The sequence below is a fragment of the Centropristis striata genome, chromosome 8, assembly GCF_030273125.1.
Source record: "Centropristis striata isolate RG_2023a ecotype Rhode Island chromosome 8, C.striata_1.0, whole genome shotgun sequence".
Classification (NCBI taxonomy): Eukaryota; Metazoa; Chordata; class Actinopteri; order Perciformes; family Serranidae; genus Centropristis; species Centropristis striata.
The window spans coordinates 26,896,763-26,922,439 of record NC_081524.1 but is presented as its reverse complement, the minus strand read 5'-3'; the positions used below and the strand labels follow the sequence as shown (position 1 = coordinate 26,922,439).

Below are 25,677 nucleotides of genomic sequence, written 5' to 3'. Positions count from 1 at the left end.
GGAAATTCTTTAAATAGAAGCTTCATGATCGTGAATAATTAAATCTTAGTATTTTTATTCGGGTGTAGTAAAATTTTAAAATTATAATACAAGTGTAACTTATTTCAAAAAGTGGTGCTTGGGTGAGATGCTGATTTAGTTGCAGTTCTACATCCATCCAGTAGGGGCACTGACAGGTATAGAATTGCAGGCACAGATCAGCAGCAGCTCCGTGCCTGAGCATGGAGGCCACCAGGAAGTGCATAAAGCCTGCAATTCACCGAAAATTCCAGTATTGTGTGCTAAGTTTGGTTGCAAAAGAAATCTGCCCATTCATTTCAGTGCTAAATTTGAAAACTTCTCACTTGATTTATTACCTCAGAAAAATGTTTCAGGGACAACATTATGATCTCAATTGCTAGTAAAAAATCTTCTTCAAGACAATTTGATGTCAATAGTTCTAATAATGGCCCCATTTAGAAGAAAATAGAAGATAAAGAATCGTGTGATTTGGGGCGTGGCTACCTTTGATTGACAGGTCACTGACAAGGCGAGCCGTCACCAGGAGAGAAGCAGAACAATGCGTATCCACGGCAACGTGTCAATAAAGTTATATATATAACGTTATATAGATAGAAAAGAGGACGTTTACCGATTTGGTCTCATAACTTTGACCCTTTCACACTGTATTTGTTTATTTATATACAGTCTATGATCTGCAGACACAAATTCCGAGTTGAAGTCAAGTCCTCCAGTGTGTTCAGGTTGAATTCAGTTGACTGTCAGTGGACCCACTCACTTATCATCAAACAACTCTCACTTTACTGGCCGTTGCCTTACACTAAGAACAGCGGCGGGTGTGTGACATAGCGGCGAAACGGTGGAATTGCATTTTACATGTAGCATCAAGTGATGCCTTTCTGTCTTTCTGGGCCCAGAAAACGTAATAACTGATGGCCACCAGCGCTTACATAAAGAGTTTGAGCTGCTTTATTTAAGGGTGCCAGTACAGACTCGTCAAAAAATGTGAACAATAGATTCAAAGATTCAATCTCAGTGTGTGCAATTAATGGTTGCACCTGTGTTATTTAAAAAAAAAATCTTCTTCATTGTCTCTTTTTGCCATGCTGCAAATAGCAACAAAGATTGAACTAAACCCTTCTCCAAAGATCATGACAAGAATATTTTTTAATGAACAAATAAATAGTTTAAAAATAATCATCCTACTAGATTTTTGCATTACACCATTATTCTTGCTTCATGTATTTTTTAGGCCTCAAAGGACTCAAAGACTAAAAACAAATAATAATAATCAGAGAAATTTATTATAGATTCTGAAATGACCCTCCAACAGTAAAAAAGTTTACAGCTGCTGGTAAATTCAAAGGATACAGTACATTCAAATGCAACATAGATGTTCTTGTCTTGCATCAACAACAAGACAATTCAAAGTGCTTGATGAGACAAAAAAGGTTTAAAAAAGAAAACAATGAAGGATAAAATACATTTAGACATTTTAATGTTAAAAAAATAACATTTCATAAAAATAGAATAAACATCGGACTTAGAACAAAACATCAATACATTGTACATAATTCACGCTCAACAAATCTTTCTTTATAAAAAAATCTTTGAACCTTAAAAATGTAAGGGAAACAGGCATCATAAAAAAAGATTTTGATGCCCTCAGAAACACCATGTTTCATAAATACTTATAATAACTTTACACTTCCGTTTGAAAAACGTTCAGATTTCAGTTTGACTGAAAATAATAAAAAAAAAACCTTGCTTTTCCTTCTTTGATCCTCAGTGCTGGAGGTCGCAGTCTCTTTACATGATTGCAGAACAATTTCAAGTATTTTTAAAGAAAAAAAACTGAATCAAGCCTCAGTTTTTGGTTTGTATCATAGTTTATCAGTTCAAATTGAGGATGATTTTTCAACCAGCATGTGTTGTGCTGTGTTGTGTCAAGTCAGCGAGATGTTCACTTAGTGGATCCATGCAGATGAGTGGTCATTCACAGATTTGCTCTGAGTAGAAAGGACATTTAAAAAATCTGTGACATCACATCATCATCATCATCAATTGCTTTAAGGAATATACTCAAAAGCTTAATTGAATAATAATTTGAGGTCAATAGTCATGCTTGTTAATTGATTAACATGATAACATATTTAAAAAACAGGTATAATGGTCATCATCTTAGCTCAGCATGACATTTGGTTTTCGCATCAAACATGAAGTACAGCTGAGGCTGATGGGAATGTATATAGTTTAAACTTAATGACTGGACAAATTTAAATTCTGACCAGATGATGGCACTATAGCAAAAGTTGAGGGATCAGCAAAGTGATCGCAATCCAGCATGAACGTCTTCACCAATGTCATGGACTGTGGAATGGAGAAAAAAGGATTTTTTGCAAAATCACTAAAACAAACAGTTCATCCTCTAGTGCAAATGCATATTTGTGTAAAATCAGAAGAAAGATGTGGTGTTCATGAGAATGGGACAGATTTGAGGTCACAGTGACCTTGACCTTTGACCAACAAAATCCAATCAATTACTCCCTGTATCCAAGTCAATGGCATGATGGCACAAGAGGAGAAGGCAGTGGATCACCAAAACTATTATATTTCATCCTCTGGAAACCAGATTTTTTTATACAAAATGTGGACACATCTGGAGCTATTCACAGCCTACTTCTAAAGTAGTGCCAATTAACTGTTCAAAGTTGACACAGTGACTCAAACAGATAAGAAAAGACTTTAAAATCAAAGAATGATGTTTATGTTGCATATTGTTATAGCTTAAGCACCTACCTCCCTCTGTGGTTTTCACACTAGATGCTCAAGCTGATGATCCTGCAGCTGCAACATATTTAATGTCAAATTAAAATTGGGGTGATAATAGTCAAAATGTTTGCTTTGTTTCTATTCAACCAAAACATGTCGCTAAAGCTGTTTCAGACATAGAATAAACAACATTGCTGGCTTCATCTGCAGTATCTGTTAAAGTGATGGCTTTTTGTCATTCAAACAAACTGTCTCTTGTGCATGGTTCACACTACCAGACTTTTGTCAGATCGATCCACTGTTCACACTACACGACTTGCTGTCTTGTAATAAGGACTCTCAATATCGTTGCAGTTTTCTCACTTCTATGCATCATTAAGGCATATGAATTGTTTTTAATGAAATTTTATTTTGTTGATCTGTTCTTTGCAAACAACACCTGTTGCATGTCGGTCAGTCCCCGAGAGGAATCTCGCCTCAGCTGCTCTCCCTGTGTGTTTTTAATCTATTCAATTTTTTTTTAAAGAAGAAAGTTTGTGATATTGGTCTATTAAAATATAACTGACTTGAAATGACTACGTGTCTGACCGGCGACACTACAAGATCTTTCACCAGGAGGAATTCGAGTATGTCTGGCCTCCAAAATGCATTTTATCACAAACATGTGATAAATGAGCATCAACCAGTGTGTGTTTTGTTGTATGTTTTTGTTTGAATGAAGAATTCACATAATTTGCATTGATTTTCCCTGTTGTCCTGTTAGTTTCATGACACACATGGGCATGAAAAAGCCTGTTTCCACCAGGCTTCTTCTTTTTTTATAGTTTTTTTTTTTCATCTACATGATACAATAATGTACTGTATTTAATAACAAAATTCAAAACCTACATGACTTTCAAATGTGTTAATTAAGATACAATTTCAAACAAATGTTCTCATTTCTCTATTATTTTACTGTAAAATGTATTGGATAAATACATTATTAAACCAAATTCACCACTAAAACTGTATGTTTTTGTTCCACAATTTACCTTTGGATCCTGAGCTGGGTCCTGACAACTTCTGCACCAGATCATTCCTGGGGATTTTCTCTAAAACAGTCTTGGTTACCTCCACAGATCTTTTGGTGTAGGTCTGCCAGATCTTATTCACAACGTCACACTTTTCCTTGTCCTCCAGTTCACTTTCGCTGATGTCTTTGAGGTTCTCCAGGTGCCATTTGAAGTCTTTGAACTGTTTATTGCTCAAATTATTCAGTATTTCCAAAAGCCTCTCTTTAGCCTTTGCTTCCTGATGAATTGAAGCATTAAAGAGAGGGTTAATGTTTGATTATAACTTTATTTTTGGATAGTACTGTATTATATAATAGTATGTGAGAATTGTGAATTTGGTTTGCTTCACAAATCAAAATAACGGATTAATTTTAACCTTCATCTTGTTAAATGAAGTCAGATTACTCACCTGCATCAGTGCAGACAGGTGTTCATCAGTAGGGTTCTCCTCTACAGAGAAAAAAATACATATCATGCATGATTCTCGATACCTTGATACAAAAGATACAATACAAAGAGTTTGTTAAAATCTAAGCTGTATTTACCTTATTTTGCTTACTTGTTTCAACGTAAAAATGGCAAGTTAAATTGAATTGTTCTAACTGTGATAACAAGCGCTTAAATAACAAATAAACCAGGTTACAACTGTAATTAAAGAACAAGTTTGCATGTACTTAATTAATCTGGTTACTGTAAATTCATGTGTACACACAGAAGGTCAATACTAAGATTTCTCCCATACTGTAAATATAGAAAACAATGTGTTGGTACTGAATGTTATATATATTATATATTCTTCTAATTATGAATCATTTAAAATGTTACCTTCTATATGACTACTGCTTTGGTATTGTCCTGTTAAAAAAGAAAATGGAAAATGGATATGTAGCCATGTAGATGTACTGCCTTTATCAAACAGTCAACAGCTTCACTATGATGCATATCCAATAAGATGAAGGCTGTACTATTTAAAACTGACCATTTGGAATAACACAGGTCCAGACTGGTTGCTCCCTTTTCTCTTGTGTGAGCTTGAGCTCAACATTTCTCTCTTTATGATTTTCAACATACACTTCTGCGAAATCTGGGTCCGTGATGTCATGTCTGAGCCTTAATTCCTGTAAAATAATAAAAAGTTAATAAGTGACAGAAGTTAAAGTACTAATTGTGGCTTTTTCACTTATATCCTGATAGATATCAGGAGACAGATCAATAGAGATTAATATATCTGCTGCGCATTGCCAAATGCTGATAAAATGTTGAGTTTAATTTCCTGTAACCGCAGAGGATTTTCCGTTTGCACAATTGATTTTTTAAACACAGATTGATTGCTTTATATGTGACAAAATGATGTTTAAAGATGCTCCATTTCCATTGATTTTGTTTGTTTACATTAAAAAATGATTCAAAATACTGTCAAACATTACATTTTTGAAAACTTTACCACGCTATGTTTAATCATCCAAATTTAGTCCTTTTTTCTTTAACACTGGAAATGTATTTAGCAAGACTTTGCAGTATAACTTTGCTTAACTTACTGTTACAGTTCAGCACTTTGATGCTCATTTAGATGTCAGTGACGAAAGGTTTAATTAGTTATACTTTTGATAAAAAAATAAACAGAGGGATGGACTTCATGGTTTCTGAAAGCTCAAAGCATTTGAACAATTCCACTCAATTGGGCCTACATTTTGGTGAATGCTACAAAGTGGACACATGATTTATGAATTTTTGAAATTTTAAACTTTAGATGGCTGCTATAGTGCCACCATCAGGACTATTGGCCCACAAAGCCAGCAGAGGTATAGGAAGAAGAAGACCATGGCAATAAAAAATAGAAAGTCTCTCGAATGCAAATCAAATCACATTTTATGTTCATGATGTGTTTCATAGTGTTTCAATTCAAGAACCTCAGCGGCTTTGACAATACATCCAAGTCAAACACCCGGGAAAATTAAATGACATGCGATTGCAGACAAACAACGCCGTTTTTATATTTTCATTGTTTGATGTTTCAGAAAGATTCATGAAAATAACTAAAAAATATAACTGCAATGAACTGTGTCCATGCATTGAACTCAATGAGCACTTGAAAACATACATGAATGTCAGACTCAGCCCGTGTGTGGTAACACAGGACCTGTCTATCCTTAAAAAGGTGACTTTTTAAAGGGTTTTTACCATACAGCAACCTCCGGGTCAGAGCAGTGAAGCAAACCAGGAAGTGCCTTATGCCTGCATTCTACTGAAAATACCAGCAGGGGGGCTGACCGCGGTTGCAATAAGATTTCAGTCCATTAATTTCAATATGAAATGAAAAAACTTCTCACTTGATGTATTACCTCAGAAAATGTTTTCAACTGTTGTGTCAAACGCCAGTAAAAAACCTTCTTCACAACAATTTGATGTTAATAGTTCAAATAATGGCCCCAATAAGAAGAAAATAGAAGATAAACAGGTCACTAACAAGGCGAGCTGTCATCAGGAGAGAAGCAGAGCAATGCGTATCCACAGCAACGTGTCAATAAAGTTATATATAACGTTATATACATATAAAAAAAGGACGTTTACTGGATTGATCTCATAACTTTGACCCTTTCAATTTATTTTCACTTAATGACAGTTTATTTGAACGTTTTGTTCATTAAGAATGTCTTGTTCAGCATTTAGTTGGACTAACAGACACTCCAGGGGGTCGCTGTTCATTTTTCTTAGGTAAGTAACGTACATTTTGTTCTATTTCTTGCTAGCCAAAATTAACATCCCAGTTAATGCTAACATGAATTAGCAGCGGCTTCTCTGTCAGGTTGAGGTGTAGAGAGGCGTGTAGTCAGTGATCAGATCCCTCTCGCTCCTCCACAGTCCAAATATGGTTTGCTCCCCGTAACGGAAACAAGATGGCGACGAGTGTAACGCTGAACTCGTTGCCTCAAACGGGCCACAAACCAATGGGTGACGTCACGGTGACTACGTCCATTATTTATACAGTCTATGGTTTTCACATATCTTCTCACAAGTTGAGGCAATAACATTACATTTGCAAAACTGGGTATTTTTTGTCATTTTACTTTTAACACTGACGTTGGAAATTCTAAAAAAAAGAAATCACACCTCATACTGTTGGTTTTGAGTGTATTGTCAAATACTTTGATGAAATCCAATCAAACATTTGGTGAAATAGAAAATGTTGTGCATACAGCATTAATTATACTGAATGTCAATGTTGACTCAATGTTTGGCCAATCTGAAAATTTTAAACTTGATACCCAGATTCTGTTAGTTTTAGTAACATTTCAAGTGAACATTTCTGGAGATACAGATGTAAATTAATTTAGCATATTTAAAAAAAATAATGATGGACTTCTGAACTGACCATAGCTTGCAGTGAGGAAAACTTGCCACATTCCAATAGATGTGCTGTAAAATATGTCAGCCATGTAGGAAGTTTATTTGTTATGATGCTTTAAAGTTTGGATCGTGTCATTCTGCAGGCACTGGCGTACACCCAAATTCAAGGCTACAGGGCACATTTATTGTCATCAATCAAAGCTAGGCTGCATGTTTAATGAACTGTGGGACACGCGGAGAACATGCAAACTCCACATAGAAAAGTTGCAAGCAGATTTGAACCCACACGTTTCTGCTGTGAGCTGACAGTGCTATCGTGAACCGTAGTCGAAACATTTTTGGGGGGGTATTTGTGCCCCCCACCCCAGCAGATATGCATGAGGTTGAAACACATCTTCATCACTTCAGTAGCTGTAGAAAGTAACAAGCTCGTCATGCTGTATAGCCTGTGTATGGGTTACATGTGAAGTGGTAAAGTGGAATTAAATCATTTTGTTACATGCTCTTATTTAAAATATAAACAAACAAAGCTATTTTTGTTCCATTGTTCTAACCACAGTTCAAGCTGTACATGTAACAAAAGTTCAAAACCTACTTGAGGAGCAATTTCTTCTTCATCCAGCTGTGCTTTAAGGATAAAAAGACCATTCATCTTCAGGGGCATCTTTGGATGTGGCTTTCGGATTCTTTTGTATCCTTCAGATAATTCTGTCTGGTCTATTTCCTAGTGAAACAAAAAACAAAAACAAAACTGTTGTGTCTATTGTGTATTTACCAAGTTATTGTGTGCCCATTGTGTATCTGATTATGATTGGTATTGGTGAGAGTAAAATGAAATAACCTCTATCAGAGCAGGATCAGGTGGGATCAGGTAAGCATGGAGATAGAGGGATGATGTGTCAAGTTTACAGTATATGACCAGCTTACAGTATATTTCCACTGTCCAAATGCCTAACCATTCCAGCAGGGCTATGATTAAAGAGAAAGCTGGTTCACACAGCTTGACATGGGACGATGTGACCTCAGACACTTTTTCCACAGTAACTCCACAGTCATCTATGTGCAGGACTGCAAACTTGTTTAACAGTGTAGGATCATCTGTGCAAAATACAAAGGTCATCAGGATTACATCAGGGTTTAGACACATGCTGTCTGATATGTAAAAGGTTCTCACATTTCTCATTATTTTCTTCATGTTGACTTACCGACACAAATCCAGTGAGGCAGGTACACTATATCTATCTTCCCAGCGATGACTGTGATGCCCATAAGGGGCCCTGCAGGCATATATTTGATGCTGTCAATCCTCTCCATGTGACCCTTCAAGGAGCAGAACTGGTACTTCAAGCTGACCTTTTCCTTACAGACCCAGCGCAAGCCAGAGACGCTGCATTCAAAGTTTCCTGCTTCAGACTGCAGGCTAAAACATGAATGAAAAAAGAGAGTTTGCATATATTCACATGAAGGGACAGAACAGAGTAAATGTAAACTTAGAGACTGTCTGTCTTTATCTTATTTGGTGCAAAATGTGGGATAAACATTTAAAATTGCAAATCTCAAGAACTAAGATGAATGTTTTCTATAGTTCCAGTTTGCTGTAACAAAGTACTTAGGATGTTATTTTTACCTGTAAGTTGGAGCCTCGTCTGTACTGTTCACTTCAGGGTCAAGTTTAGTCCAGTCACTGGAGACCTGCTGCAGAGGACAACCATTTTTACATAATCACGTTTTTAACATCACATAAACAAATAAAACAAATGAATGAAAGAGATTACCATCGTGCTGCCACAACCCTCAGCCTCCAAGCTTCCTGAAGGCCCTTGTGAAGAAACATATGAACTTGTTGTAAATTATGTTATGCTACATTGCAATGCTTTAATATGAGAGCCGTATGATACACAAAACAAACTGAATTATACAATAAAAACAGATTTTATTTGTTTTGTATCAAATGATTCTTGTATAAAGATTACAGGAAACGACTGGATGGTAGCCAACATCAACACACAAGTAAAGTAATGGGTGTTGATGTTGGAGTCCTGTCTTTTGTTGGTACGGCAACAAAACACATTCCACAAAAGATGCAAAAATTAAAAACTGATCGACACTAAAATGACAGAATACTGCGTATGATTTTCAATTATTTAATATTCAAAACAAGTGAACAGCTTGCAATGGCTGCCTAATTGTCTACATGTAATTTGAATGAACACAAAAGCAGACCACACTCTCTCTACCAAAGTCTTCATATTGGAATACTAACGTTGGGGTTTTCATACCTTCAGATCCTAAGGTGATTTCAGAGAACCTCTGCACCAGATCTCTCCTGTTCATCTCCTCTAAAACCTCCCTGGTCACCTCCACAGACTGCTGGCCGTAGGTCTCCACCATCAGCTCTGCTACTTCACCTCCCTCTGCTGTCTCCATTCGGTGCTTTGGGATTCTTGGGAAGCCTTTCTCCATTTCAGTTTGCTGCAGGAGCCACTTGAATTTCTCGAGCTCCTCGTAATTTAAATCCTCCAGTGTTTCCAAAATCTACATTTTAAGTGATAGCATAGTTACTTCCTGATGGATTCAAAGTAATCAAAAGGCATTTATGTGAAACCTCTTTACTGTCAGCATAACCTGTAATAATTAAATGAAATCTGTGTTGTGTGAACTATGAGTGAGGTAACATTACTCACTTTCTGGAGCACTATGGACAGATGTTTCTCTGAGGGGAAAGAAAAAATATAAGCAACTTGAGACAGATTAAGCTGATTTTGCATAAAATCTATTATGAACGATTATTTGTGATATAATGCGAAACTCTGCTAAATTCTGACAAAAAAATCAGAGAGAGAGAGAGAGAGAGAGAGAGAGAGAGAGAGAGAGAGAGAGGTTGATTACTGCCATCATTAGCACCCATTAAATCTAAAGGAGTCCTATGCAAAAGTTCTGCAACAAATTTTACAAATTTTAAATGTCAAATTACACATTTCAGTATGTCAAAGAAGTGTTCAGTCAAATCAATAGTTCAGTTTCAAGTTTTTTTTTTTACCCTAGGAAAACTGAGGTACCACAAATGGCCACTTCATACAGGCTCCTCTTCATAAAAATGCTTAAAGCCTAAAAAAACAGTTTTGTTCAATGCATGGCTGGAATTTTTGTTATATAAAGACTTAAATTTATGCATAATTAAGGGCATGGCTGCTTTGAGTGACAGGTGTCTGCGGTCAGGTGGCGTTTTTCACAAACCAGGTTTCATTCGCTCTGACACAGCTCAGCCCTGTTCCACTAAGAGTTAGGAGGAGTCAGACACTGCCAAGATGGTGACTGATAAAACTTTACACACCCAGGGGTGACTTCACAGCTGCATCCATGTGTATGTGTGTATTAAACGGCAACTTAGAATTTGTTCCCCCTAAAAAGTTACAGTTGCTTTGAAAGAATATAAATAATGAAGAACTTATTGCTGCAAAAATTACACTAAAATCTACCGTGTAGTGAAATCAATAAATCATAGCAGCTGCATTCAAATAAATATGAGTCTGTAGTCAAATTAATTGATGTGGTATGTTGCATCAGGAGCTATTATGAATTATAAAAGTAATGTATTACACATTTATGATCGTGTAATGTAGCAGCTTTTGTTTTCTTTCTCTGACCTTTGAGTCCTGAGCTGGTCTCTGACAGCCTCTCTACCAGATCAGGCCTGTTCATGTCCATGAAAACCTCTTTGGTCACCTCCATCGGCTGCTGGTTCTCCACCATCAGATCCACCAGTGCGATTGCACTCTTTGCCCAGTCCAGTCGTCTCCATTGGATGAGTAGAGGCCCCTTCTGGAAGTACGTGAACTGCAGCAAATACTTAAATCTTTCAAACTCCTCTTGAGTGAAATCCTCCAGTGATTTCAAAAGAACCTGTTTCACAGCTGCCTGAAAAAATCAAAGGATATGTTATGCAAATGTGTCATTAATTAACTGGGATAGGTAAAGAATGATTTCCTTGGGTTTTAACAATGTCGGTGTTTTGAAATGGATGAGATTCATATTTTCTACAAGATTATAAAGACAATGATACACTTGGTAATATCTGTTTTCTCTTATTTTCTCTACAAACACAAAGTATTTTATTGTGTATTAATTTTCTTAGCAACATCAATACATATGATGACTCCCTTCATCCCTTTCATCAATTTAAACTGATTCCTACTACCTAATACAACACAATAAAAAAAAAATCTAATTTTAAACACATTTGTCATCATTTAAAACATTCAAGAACCTGCATCTATTGAAAAAGCTGAGATGTGTTTGACTCACTCTCTTCGTCACTGCAGGTCGATGTTCATCCACAGAGGGGTTCTCTGAGGAGAAAAGACATTTAAAATGACTCAAATGGTTTTAATCTAATTTAACAAAGAGAGTTAGTGTATTTGACTTTAATGAGGTTCAGTTACTTTTAAAGCAAATAAAACAAAACAGATTTGGATGAAATCATCAAACAACAACATATCACAATCTAAAGCATCCTGGATACACCCTGGACTGGTCAAGCTCACATTCACAGTCGCCAATGAACCTAACCTGCATGTCTTTAGACTTTGGGAGTAAGCCGGAAAACCCGGTGAAAACCCTCAGTGACAGTTTTTCTGTCTCTGTCTTACCTTTGAGTCCTGAGCTGGGTGACAGCCTCTGCATCAGATCATTCCTCTTCATTTTCTTTACAACCTCCACGGTTAAGTCAAAAGACTGTTGGCCGTAGGTCTGCACCATCAGATCCACAAATTCTGCTCTCTTTGATGACATGCTGACTGGAAGATTCTTCTGGGAGGCAGTCTTCATCAGGATCCTCATGAATTTCTCAAGCTCTTTGTCACTCAAATCATTCAGAGTTTCCAAAAGCAGCTGTTTAACAGCTGACATTGTTGCTACCTAAAATAATCAGTACAATCATAGGACATATATTTAACTCACAAGGACAATTATAAATGTCTCTTTGCATCTTATCAGTGTTGATGTAGACATTATATTCCTGCTGGATCACAAAGCTAATGATCTATTTGGTAATTGATGTATTGACTTAAGTATGTTCACTTTTTTATTTAGATTTTCATTATGTCATGTTTTTAATATTTAGTTTGATGCTTTGAAGAATGGTACAATAAGTAGACATTTGTGATGGGTACACTTGCATTAAGTCAGACAAATGTGACACTACTCACCCTCTGGATCATTGCAGGTCGATGTCCATCTAAGCGTTTCACTGACGAGAAAAAAAGGGTAAAAAGTGACACATTTAACATCTGAAAATTAACTCTCTAATCAGGCAAAATAGCTTTTTGTCTTTTAAGATGCACAAAAAGACAGTTCATATGTACACAATTATGCGTCTTTTCTCTACATGATAAATCTTTTCATTATAATAATAATAATAATAATAATGCATCAGTTTTATATAGCGCTTTTCAAAATACACAAAGACGAGAAAGAGAAAAAAAAAAAAAGAGAAATAATGTTCAGAGAAGAATGACATTACACAGCTTGTAAAACATATAAGACAAGTTAACGACAAGTTTCATGATTTTAATGTTTTGTTTTTATTGTGTTACCTTTGGGTGGTGAGCTCCTGTCTGACAACCTCTGCACCAGATCAGTCCTCTCCATCTTCTTTAAAACCTTCTTGGTCGTCTCCACAGACTGTTGTCCGTCAGTCTGCACCAGTAAAAACACCATGTCCTGCATGTGCATTATCTCCAGCAGCATCAATGAACTGGATGAGATGCGTTCTGTGAGGTCAGTTTCTTGCGAGAGGACCAACTTGAAATTCTCAAGCTCATCTTTTCTCAAAGCAGCCAGTGTTTCCAAAAGCAGCTCTATAACAGACGCCATAGTGTCCACCTGGTAAATTTAAGGAAATGTTCATAGAACAAAAGTATAATTTCTCAGGCTTACATCTTCTCTGATCAGAAGCCCAAACAATTAGTTGTTTTTACTTCAGACATTCCTTACTTTCTGGATCAGTGCAGGCCAATGTTCATCCACACTGTGTTTGTCTGAAGAGAAAAGGAAATAAAAATGAATGATTTAACATCACTCTTCATAATCTGACACTGTTGAGACTATAAAAAGTCTAATAATAAGAATGTATTTCAATTAATTGAATGAACACATAATTTACTTTAAAATATCTAAAAACACAACCTGGTGAACACTGTCGCATTTGCTATTAAACTCTATAAAATATATTCTGAAATGTAAATAAAAACAACAACTGCTTTAACTTAGCTATTTTCTTATTTCAAGGAATAGTATTTGTTACTTTGTTTTATGTTTATCAGTGATTTAAGTGTCTTCGTTTTCATAGTGCACCTACCTCCCTCTGCAGTTTTCACAACAAATGCTTCAGCTGATGATCCTGCAGCTGCAATACATTTAATAACAATTGTTATTGTAATAATAAATGCATTGTATGCCATGGAGTCCTGGAAAAAAATGCCTGTAATATTCCTGTCAGGTGTGTGTAGTGAAGGCAAGAGGAAACCATGGTTAAAAAGACCAGAGAGGGAATCAATGAGAAAACACTGAAATAATCGACTTCAATATTATGAAACCATGCGTATTTATTAATTATGACATATTAATGTGACAGTTGTCTTCTTTATCTTACCTTCGTGTCCTGAGCTGGTCTCTGGCAGCCTTTGGACCAGATCAGTCCTGTTCATGTTCATGAAAACCTCCTTCACCACCTCCACAGACTGCTGACCGCACTTGTCCACCATTAAATCTACCAGATCTTCTACCTCACTTTCCACTGGCATTTGTCTCTGTGAGAAGAGAGGAAGGCTCCTCTGGAAGAACATGAACTGCAGCAACCACTTGAATGTTTGAAGCTCCTCGTAACTCAAATCACTGAGTGTTTCTGAAAGCAGCTCTTTCACAGCCGCCATTGTTGCCACCTGGAAAATTACAAGTACATGTAAATTGAGAAAATTGGAATGTTTTATGATACGTTTTTCTACATCACCTCAGGTACTGATACATTTGGTAATTATTATAATTATTAATTATTGTTTGTAGGAGCAGGTGATGATTCTGTTTTACTTCTACTTATCAATATCTATAACCTGATTAAGACTTGATTCAATTGTATTTACAGGCTGTAACTATTTCACTGAGCTGCTCAAAAACTGAGATGAGCCTCCTGATCTTAACAAGGTGTTGTGGATGAATTCACCGTAGAAAAAGTTGGCAGGACAATTATATTTTCTCAATTTCATGTTTAGAATTTTGAAAGGTTGTTTTAGCTACACTGATTTGATGATGATAACAATGTCGAGCACAAATTGATCTCAGCCTGCATCTTATGAAATAAACGCTGTACTGTGCATGATCAGAGAGATATAACATCACTCACTTTGTGGATCAGTGCAGACAGGAGTTCATCCAAAGAGTGTTTCTCTGATGAGAAAGAAAGGAGAGAAAAAAAATAATGATTAACATCAGGCAATACGTCTTTGTCAAAAAACACACAATTCAAAGAAGTCAAAATTACACTCAAACAACAATTGAATAATATATCAGACACTTTACTCTCTCCTGAAATATTTTTTTTTACATATTTAGTTATATTATAATATGATTATATATTGTATATTAATACAATTTTATTATATTAGAATATTAACAGATTTATATTAGATCATTTAAAATGCCTCTATTCTCTACATTATTAATCTTATTAATTAAAATGTAAAGAGAGGAATAGATATACATACATACACTTATGATACAAATGTTAAGGAACAGTTTTATGATTTTTACATGTTTTTATCTTTATTGTCTTACTTTTGGGTCCTGAGCTGCTGTCTGACAACTTCTGCACCAAATCAATCCTTTTCATCTTCCTTAAAACGTTCCTGGTCGTCTCCACAGACTGTTGGCCGTAGGTCAGCACCAGTGAAAACACCATGACCTGCCTGTCTGCTGTCTGGAGTAGCCTCAATGAGATATTTGAGAAACGTCTGTGAAAGGGAATCGGATGCTGGAGGACATCCTTGAACTCTTTAAGCTCCCAGTCAGTCAAATCTTTCAATGTTTCCAAAAGCAGCTCAATGACAGACGCCATCGCTTCCACCTGGTAAATACAAAGAAAATGTTCATGAGGCAAAAGTGCAATTTCACAGCTGGGATAATTACTTTTCCTTTATCACATTTCAATAATGTCTATTTTTGAAAATGTGGATGAGTTAAGAGAACATACATCATATCCCACCAGGTAATTGCACTGATAACATTTGTCAAACAAACTGCTTCTATATGCATACATTTCCAGGACGACATCAAAGTTATTCACTTTTATCCTCTTAAAAAGTATTTTATTAAATATTATTACTGTTATTATTATTATGACTATTTTACTGCCAGATTGTAACTCTTTTGAAAACCACAAAAACTGCAATGAGCCTCTTGAATTTTAAACCAGTTACCAAATTTCTTGTAAGAGAGAGAGAGAGATAACCATAGAAGTAGATATAACCTGTGTTAATGACATTATTGGTAATTAACATTGATAATTAATATCTCTAGTGTACATGATATGAATCATCAGTTCAGCTCTGTGGGAAAACTGAAGAAGAATGGTTCGTATCATCAATAACAATGTTCAAGATGTCAAAGTGATGTAACATTACTCACTCTTTGGATCAGTGGAAGCTGCTGTTTATCTGAGGAGACAAAAAATAGAAAAACACCTTTTAGGAATTCATTAACATTTATAAAAGTAAACTTGTGACTGGAAGGTTGTTGGTTCAATCCCCAGATCGACAGGATAAATCTGGGTGGGTAAAATTAAAAGACAAGGCCTTAAATCCTAACTAGTCCAGTGGAGATGCTTAGTGGCCAACAGGTCAGACTCTGGCTGTACTGGGTACAGCTTCTGGGTGAAAGTATGAAAACAATTTTAGATAAATAAATAAAGATATGTATAATATATATATTAATTTACATGTATACACGTATTGATGCAAAAGACTTAATCCAAAAATGACCCTCAAACAGCCTTGTTAGTGATATAAAGATAATAACAATATTTAGAACTACTTTAATAATTTCCAACAATGTACAATTGCTTAAGATGTATTTGTTATTTATATAACAGCTTAAAGTTATGCATAATTAAGGGCATGGCTGCTTTGAGTGACAGGTGGCTGCCGTCAGGTGGCGTTTTTCACAAACCAGGTTTCATTCAGTCTGACACAGCTCAGCACTGTTCCACTCAGAGTTAGGAGGAGTCAGACACTGCCAAGATGGTGACTGATAAAACTTTACACACCCAGGGATGACTTCACAGAGGCTACTTCCATGTGTAATACAGTCTGTGTGAATCAAACTGTAAACTGTAACTGATATTTTGTTCATCCTCAAAAAGTTTCAGTTGTTTTTAAAGAAAACAAAATAATAAAGAATTTATTGATTTAAAAAAAAAAAAAATACAATAAATCTACTCAATAATGAAACCAGAAATATTATAGAGGCTGCATTCAAATCAACATATGTCTGTAGTCAAATTCATTCATGTGGTGTTGTCACATCGCTGACTGCCATTATAAAAGTCTTGTATTACACATTTATAAGACCAACGTTATCGTGTTATGTAGCAGCTTTTGTTTTCTTTCTCTGACCTTTGAGTCCTGAGCTGGTCTCTGACAGCCTCTCTACCAGATCAGGCCTGTTCATGTCCATGAAAACCTCTTTGGTCACCTCCATCGGCTGCTGGTTCTCCACCATCACATCCACCAGTTCGCCTGCACTCTTTATCCAGTCCAGTCGTCTCAATGAGATGCGTGGAAGCCCCTTCTGGAAGTACGTGAACTGCAGCAAATACTTGAATTTCTCAAACTCCTCTTGACTGAAATCCTTCAGTGATTTCCAAAGAACATGTTTCACAGCTGCCTGAAAAAAAAATCAAAGGATATGTTATGCAAATGTGTCATTTATTAACTGGGATAGGTAAAGAATTATTTCCTTGGGTTTTTATCAATGTCAGTGTTTTAGACAAGTGGATGAGATTCATATTTTTTACAAGATCCTCAAGACAATGATACACTTGGTAATATCTGTTGGAGTATTTGTGTTTTCTCGACAAACACAAAGTATTGTCTGTGTATACATCTTTTAGCAACATCAATGCATGTGATGACTCCCTTCATCCTTTCATCACTTTAAACTGATTCATACGACCTTATATAACACAATAAAGACCTGCATCTATTGAAAAAGCTGAGATATGTTTGACTCACTCTCTTCATCGCTGCAGGTCGATGTTCATCCACAGAGGGTTTCTCTGAGGAGAAAAGACATTTAAAATGACTCAGATGGTTTTAATCTAGTTCAACAAAGAGAGTGTATTCAAATCATAAAAACCTTCACATACTAAAGCATTCAAACAAAACATTAAACTCATAAAATGTATAAAATTGAGTGTGAATGTTGAATCTGTCATCATCAGTAATTGCTTATCCTCGGGTGGTGGGGGGCTGGAGCCAATGCCCGTCATCACGCTCACATTCACAGTTGCCAATGAACCTAACCTGCATGTCTTTAGACTTTGGGAGTAAGCCGGAAAACCCGGTGAAAACCCTCAGTGACGCAGAGAAAACATGCAAACTCATGAAGGGTCCTAGCTGGGTTTGAACCCAGAACTCTCTTGCTGTGAGGCAACGGTGTTAATTATTGATCTGTGCCGGCAGTTTTTTATATTTCACTTTGGTAAGAACAGAAGCAAGCAGCACAAGCAGATTTGTTTTCCTCTGTTACCTTTGAGTCCTGAGCTGGGCTCTGACAGCCTCTGCATCAGATCAATCCTGTTCATTTTCTTTACAACCTCCCTGGTTAAGTCAATAGACCGTTGACCAAAGTTCTTCAACATCTGATCGACTAATCCTTCCCTTTCTCTGGTGAGTCTCATCGGTGACATGGTGAATGGAAGATTCTTCCATTTGGCAGTCTCCTCCAGGATCCATTGGAATTTCTCGAGGTCTTTGTCACTCAAATCATTCAGAGTTTCCAAAATCAGCTGTTTAACAGCTGACATTGTTGCTACCTGAAATAACCAGTACAACCATAAGACATATATTTAATTCACAAGGACAATTATTAATGTCTCTTTGCATCTTATCAGTGTTGATGTAGACGTTGTTTCTGCTGGATTACAAAAGCTAATGATCTATTTGGTGATTGATGTTGTATTATTTAATGTTTACTTTTTTTATTGATTAGTATTGACAGTCCACAACTCCAAAGATGATTCCCCGTCATTCCTTCAACTTAAAACGGGTTAATTGTTTTTCTTTTAATTCACTGGGTGCAACTCTTTTCACAAACACTGAAATAAGTCTATAAAATAAAAACAACATTGAAATAAATCATAGACTGAAAGAAAATATTTTCATCATGTCATGTTCTATATTTAGTTTGATGCATTGAACAATGGTTCAATAAATAGATATTTGTGATAGGAAAACTTTCCAAAGTTTTATTCACTGTTTAAGTAAAAAGTAAGAAGAAACATACATGCTGACATTTTCTCATCTCATCCTCAGTGGTAAAGATATCATATCATTATTGTTTGATGAAATTACTGCGTAAGAGCTCTGACTGCAACTTCTGTCAGTTCATGGAAAAAAAATGTTAATCATGAGTTGGATTTGTATTATCATTTAAAATGTTCAGGATAATAATAGTTTTTAATCAACATCTGCTAAATGAAAGAGGTGTAGTATGAAGACAGAGAAATGTGAAACTACTCACTCCCTGGATCAGTGCAGGTCGATGTTCATCGGAGTGTTTCTCTGAGGAGAAAAGTGGTCAAATAAATTTGATCAAACATCTGAAAATGAACTCTCTTATCAGACGTTTTTTTTTAAATATTTTAAAATACACAAAACGACAATTAAACCACCTCAATCTTTTTTGCCCCCCCCCCCCCCCCCTTTTTGCACACAATTATGTGTCTTATTTTCTCTACATTATAAATCTTTTCATTACAATGTAAAGAGAAGAATCACATTACACAGCTTTTAAAACATATATGACAGGTTAACGACAAGTTTAGTTATTTTAATGTTTTGTTTTATTGTGTTACCTTTGGGTGCTGAGCTCCTGTCTGACAACCTCTGCACCAGATCAGTCCTCTTCATCTTCTTTAAAACCTTCTTGGTCGTCTCCACAGACTGTTGTCCTTCAGTCTGCACCAGTAAAAACACCATGTCCTGCCAGTGCATTATCTTCAGCTGCATCAATGACCTGGATGAGATGCGTTTGGTGAAGTCAGTTTTACGCAAGAGGACAAACTTGAAATCCTCAAGCTCATCTTCTCTCAAAGCAGCCAGTGTTTCCAAAAGCAGCTCTATGAGAGACGCCATCGTGTCCACCTGGTAAATTTAAGTACACATTTATAGCAAAAAAGTATCATTTCTCAGCCTTACATCTTGTCTGATCAGAAGCCCAAACAATTAGTTGTTTTAGCTTTAGTTTAAAGTCAGACATTTCTTACTTTCTGGATCAGTGCAGGCCAATGTTCATCCACACTGTGTTTCTCTGAAGAGAAAGGAAATAAAAATGAATGATTTAATGTCACCCTTTATAATCAGACACTGTTGATAGAGAGAGGAGGTTTTATATTCATCAGTGATATAAGTGTCTTACTTTTTATAGTTCCCTCTGTGGTATTCACACCAAATACTTCAGCTGATGATCCTGCAGCTGCAACACATTTAATAACAACTGGTATTGTAAATATCAATGCACTGTATGGAACTGAGTTCTGGCTCCATTTCTGTTCACATTGTACACAGCGGACTTCAAATAAACTCTGAGTCCTGCCACATCCAGAAATACTCGGACAACACTGCTATTGTGGCGTGTATCAGGAATGGACAGGAATCTGAATGTAGGGATCTGATAAAAGCCTTCAGTGACTGGAGTCACAAGAACTATCTCCTACTGAACACCTCAAAGACTAAGGAAATGATCATAGATTTCCGCAGGCTCAAGCTCCCCCTTCAGCCAGTGAATACCTGTGTGGTGGACATCGAGGTGGTGCTAAGTTATAAGTATCTAGGTGTATACCTGGATAATAAGTTGGACTGGTCCCTAAACACTGACGCTCTCTACAAAAAGGGGCAGAGCTGCCTCTTTTTCTTCTTGAAGCTCAGATCTCTTGACATCTGTAGTAAGATGCTGCAGATGTTTTATCAGTCTGTGGTGGTAGTGTGTTGTTTTATGCTGCAGTCTGCTGGGGAGGCAGCATCAGACACAGAGATGAAGGCGGTTGAACAGACTGGTCTAAAGAGCTGGTTCTGTGGTTGGAGCCAGGTTGGACACACTGGAGGAGGTGGTGGAGAGATGACCTGTCAACATGTTCCAGGCCATCCTGAAATACCCAGATCATCTGCTACACAAAACCTTTATGGACCAAAAAAACAGCAGTGGACGGCTCCTCTCTCTCTGTTGCAGGACGGAGAGATTCAAAAGATCCTTCTCTCCTACAGCCATCAGGCTGTCTCATTCTAACAGAGATTCTACCAGACTCACTGAATTTCCCCTCGGGGATAAATAAAGTAATTTTGATTTGATTTGATTTTTGATTTGAGAAATGCCTTTATTATTCCTGTCAGGTGTGTGAACTGAAGGCAAGAGGAAACCATGGTTACAAAGACCAGAGAGGGAATCGATGAGAAAACACTCTAATAATCAACCTTATACAAATTCTCTCTCTGTCTCCAGTGGAGTGTCTGACAAGTCAAAACAAAGCCTTACAAAAGATAATGCTACATGAATCTATTGAATAATCTGGAAAATATTGGTTAAATTCTAAAAGAGCCATATACAACACAATGTCTCATAGAATTGAGACTGTGTTTGAGAGGTGTTGAATTTTTGCTGTCCTGGCAGACCTACATGTTTTTGAGTTGCTTGATACTAAGACCTAAAATACATGTTTCCCCCCACATTTAAAAATATTCTGTAACTATGCATATTTATTAATTATGACATATTAATGTGACAGTTGTCTTCTTTATCTTACCTTCGTGTCCTGAGCTGGTCTCTGGCAGCCTTTGGACCAGATCAGTCCTGTTCATGTTCATGAAAACCTCCTTCACCACCTCCACAGACTGCTGACCGCACTTGTCCACCATTACATCTACCAGTTGTCCTGCCCCTCTTAGATCCAGCTGTTCTGTCAGTGACATAAGAGGAAGGCTCCTCTGGAAGAACGTGAACTGCAGCAACCACTTGAATGTTTGAAGCTCCACTGAACTCAAATCACTGAGTGTTTCTGAAAGCAGCTCTTTCACAGCCGCCATTGTTGCCACCTGGAAAATTACAAGTACATGTATATTGAGAAAACAATAATGTTTTTAGATGTGTTTTTCTGCATCACCTCAGCTACTGACACATTTGGTAATGATCCGTTTTTCAGGGATGATGATTCTCCTTTCCTGCTACTTTTCATATCTCTAACTATAAATTGGATTTCCAGATTGTAACTTTTTCACTGTGTTGCCCAAAAACTGAGATAAGCTTTAACAAGGGTGTTGTGGATAAAGTCACCATAGAAACAGAAAGACTGTTTTAACTACATTGGCTTTATAATAACTTTATTGAGCAGAAATTGATCTCAGCTTTGCTTCTGTAGCAAACTCAATTTAAAATCATGATTTTGGTTTAATTTAACGTCTTTAGTTTCTTTATGATTTTAAACCTGGATCTTATCAAATAAATGCTGTCCTGTGCATGATCAGTTAGATATAACATCACTCACTTTGTGGATCAGTGCAGACAGGTGTTCATCCAAAGAGTGTTTCTCTGATGAGAAAGAAAGGAGAGAAAAAAATAATGATTAACATCAGGCAATACGTCTTTGTCAAAAACACACAATACTAAGAACCTCAACAATTGAATCATTGATCAGAAATGTTTCCCTTTTTTATTTTTTACATATTATGATATATATTGTATATTAATATGATTTAATAATATTAATATAATGTTAATATATTAGTCCTAAAATTTATATTTTTACATTAGATGATTTAAAATGGCTCCCTTCACTAAATTATGAATATCATTAACTAAAATGTAAAGAGAGGAATACATTTACATACATACACTCATGATACAAATGTTAAGGAACAGTTTTATGCTTTTTACATGTTTTGTCTTAATTGTCTTACTTTTGGGTCCTGAGCTGCTGTCTGACAACTTCTGCACCAAATCAATCCTGTTCATCTTCCTTAAAAGGTTCCTGGTCGTCTCCACAGACTGTTGGCCGTAGGTCAGCACCAGTGAAAACACCATGACCTGCCTGTCTGCTGTCTGTAGCAGACACCATGCGATATCTGAGAAACTTCTCTCTAAGGGCATCTGACGCTGGAGGACATCCTTGAACCTTTTAAGCTCCCAGTCAGTCAAATCTTTCAATGTTTCCAAAAGCAGCTCAATGACAGACGCCATGGCTTCCACCTGGTAAATACAAAGAAAACGTTCATGAGGCAAAAGTGCAATTTCACAGCTGGGATAATTACTTTTATTTTATCACATCTCATCAATGTCTGTTTTTGAAATGTGGATAAGTTAAGAGAACATACATCATATCCCACCAGGTAATGATGCCACTGATTTGTCCAACAAACTGCTTGCATATGTAAACATTTCATAAACAACATCAAAGTGATATATTTTTTAAGAATTGTATTAAACATTATCATTATTATTTCACTGCCTGGGTGCAGCTCTTTTTCAAAAACTGCAATAAACCTCTCTTCACTTTAAACATGTTTGCACTAGTATTTTTTTAAAATTTGGTCTTGTTTGTTTGTTTGTACTTTAAACTATGCATTCTTTTTTATCTTTACTCTATTTAATTTTTATTATTCTATTTTTATAACCTTTATCTATTTTTACTCTGTACTTGTGCTGCTGCAACACCTGAGTTTCCCCAATGGGGGATCAATAAAGGAATATCTTATCTTTTTATGTATGTATATATATATATATATATATACACACACACAGTATATATATATATATATATATATATATATATATATATATATATACACACACATATATATATATATAGTGCATATATCTATAGAGATATATATAACCTATGTTAATGACATTATTGGTAATTAACATTGATGCTTAATATCTCTTGTATACATGATATGCATCATCAGTTCAGAAAACTGAGGAAGAATGGTCCGATCATCAATAATACAAACAATCTCATCACAGTGATGTGACATTACTCACTCTTTGGATCAGTGGAGGCTGCTGTTTCTCTGAGGAGACAAGGAAAAGAAAAACACCTATTAGGAATTTATTAACATTAATATAAGCAAGGTTGTGACTGGAAGTATAAATCATGGTGGGTAAAATTAAAAGACCAGAACAAGGCCTTAAATCCTAACTAGTCTGGTGGAGATGCTTAGTGACCAACAGGTCAGACTCTGGCTGTTCTGTGCAGCTTCTAGGTGTGAATGTGATTTATACTGTACACATATACATGATCATGATGCAAAAGATTTCATCCCACAATGACACTCAAATAGCCTGTTTAATAATATTTAGAACTACTTTAAGATTTTCGTTCAATTGATTTAAATGTATTTGTAATGGAAACATACACAAATATAAAAGAACAGAACTTTTTTTTTACCCCAAGCTTACATATTTAATTTTTACATAATACAATCCATAGTTTCACACATCCCTGTCTTCTCTGCCTTACCTTTGGTTCCTGGGCTGATGTCTGATAATCTCTGCTCCAGATCAGTCCTCTTCATCTTCTTTAAAACCCATTTGGTCAACTCCACACACTCTGCACTGTTCGTCTCCACCAGCAGCTCCACTATGTCTGCCTTGTTGGCTGCTTTCAGTCGACTTCTTGAGATGGATGGGAAATCTTTCTCATATTCAATGAGTGACTTGAATTCCTCAAGCTCCTCTGAATTCAAAGCATTCAAAGATTCACTTAGCACCTTCTTCGCCGTCATTGTTTCTACCTGGAAAATGAAAACAACATATCGTAAAACAGTGGTTCTCAACTACAGACCCTTGAGAGAGATCCAGGGGGTCCCCATAAAATGGTGAATAGTTTATTGTCACTATTTAATTCACTGAATCCAATGTGAGAAAATAGTCATGAGAGTGGTTGAGCATTAACTCACGGCCTGATGGCCTGTGTCCACACAAAAACTGACTCTGTGCACACACATTATTATCTCTCTTGAGAATGTGTCCGGGGGACACAGCTTCAGGGTCGCTGCTGTTGTTACCATGTTTCTGTGAAAACATTATCTTACAGTCCATATTCCATTTGAGTGTGTGATCTGTCCACTGTGTGCATATATTTGATTTTCAACCTGTTATGCATCCATAGGTACTAAATACTAACAAATAAAGTCTTTGTGGTAACATGGGACTACTGTCTCCTGAATTTATAATGGAATCTACTAAAGCCCTAAGCAGGAATATAAAACTTCATAGCTTGAATAGCAATGCAACACTGCTACATAAAAAGCTCTCCAAGAAAAAAAACCGTATAATGTGCCTTTATTGCATTTTCACAAATAAAATAAATGTTTCATAAATCAGAGACTGTGTTTTTATGAATCTTCAGGGTCTGAACATTAATCCAGTCCAGATTTGAGAGGTCTGGGAACAGTGGTTTTTGATCTGGACCTGGTCTAATAAGGTCTTGGTATAAAACAAAAAAGAGATACCTCCCCTTTCACAAATAAAATAAAAGGTGTCAGGCAAAGCTAATGTTTTACCTAAAATGTCAAAAAAGTTTTCACATCAGGAAGTGTCAAAAAAACTGTCAGTGGACAAACAGTCGCACTGCACAATAAGTTAACTTCCCGTTAACTTTCCACTTAAGTGCCGACTCGGAGGCTGGAGAATCTGAAGCCAACTTCAGCGTCGTGTGGAATGTTGAGGAAAAACACCGTTTTGTTAACAACTCGTAACTTCAGTTGTTAGAGCTGCAATAAATAACGGACATTAACGGTGACGCTCGCGCTCTGCCGTTGAGTATTCGTGTTAAACGTTGAACAGTCAAAAACGGAGCAAAACTCACCAGGTGTTTCTCTCTCTGTGTCTCTCTGCCTTTTTTAAACATCTCTGAACTTTTGAAAACAGTTAAAGTTTTAAATCCAGCCACATTTCTGCCGTTGGCTCGTTCAGAACCCTAAAATTCCCTTTTAAAAAAAAGAGTTGAAGTTGAGTCCTCCAGTGTGTTGTAGGCGAGTTCAGTTTACAGTCAGTAGACCAACCCACTTATCGTCAAACAACGCCCACTTTACTGACCGTTGCCTGACAACAGCGCCGGGTGTGTGACATAGCGGCGAAACGGTGGAATAATAATAGATACTAGAATTGCATTTTTACCATAGACTGGAAATAGATGCCTCTTTCTGTCTTTCAGGGCCCAGAAAACGCAATTACTTGA

The 25,677-nt window shown here is 36.4% G+C and overlaps 1 protein-coding gene across 6 annotated transcripts; it reads right to left on the bottom strand.

Moving 5' to 3' along the window:
• Positions 1-1,282: 1,282 nt before the first annotated feature.
• On the bottom strand, positions 1,283-25,677 carry LOC131976046 (uncharacterized). Of its 6 annotated transcripts, XM_059338928.1 has the most exons (37): positions 25,306-25,677; positions 23,956-24,229; positions 23,478-23,506; positions 22,394-22,682; positions 21,982-22,025; positions 21,244-21,532; positions 19,863-19,919; positions 19,711-19,754; positions 19,300-19,588; positions 18,966-19,006; positions 17,973-18,258; positions 17,456-17,499; positions 16,838-17,108; positions 15,852-15,880; positions 15,003-15,291; positions 14,572-14,615; positions 13,825-14,113; positions 13,531-13,578; positions 13,167-13,210; positions 12,767-13,055; positions 12,380-12,420; positions 11,822-12,089; positions 11,478-11,521; positions 10,820-11,090; positions 9,857-9,885; positions 9,452-9,707; positions 8,948-8,991; positions 8,800-8,867; positions 8,378-8,592; positions 8,014-8,270; positions 7,768-7,896; positions 4,804-4,942; positions 4,650-4,679; positions 4,234-4,274; positions 3,804-4,062; positions 2,800-2,847; positions 1,283-2,370 (listed from the first exon to the last, which is right to left on the bottom strand). In XM_059338928.1, the coding sequence occupies exons 1-36, from the start codon at positions 25,345-25,347 to the stop codon at positions 2,828-2,830; spliced, it is 5,142 nt and encodes a 1,713-aa protein (XP_059194911.1). In that variant the 5' UTR covers positions 25,348-25,677; the 3' UTR covers positions 1,283-2,370; positions 2,800-2,827. The 6 variants fall into 6 exon arrangements, with proteins under 6 accessions (XP_059194911.1, XP_059194910.1, XP_059194909.1 ...); XM_059338927.1 differs by having other exon boundaries at positions 1,283-2,847; XM_059338926.1 differs by lacking the exons at positions 1,283-2,370; positions 2,800-2,847 and having other exon boundaries at positions 3,654-4,062; positions 8,800-8,864.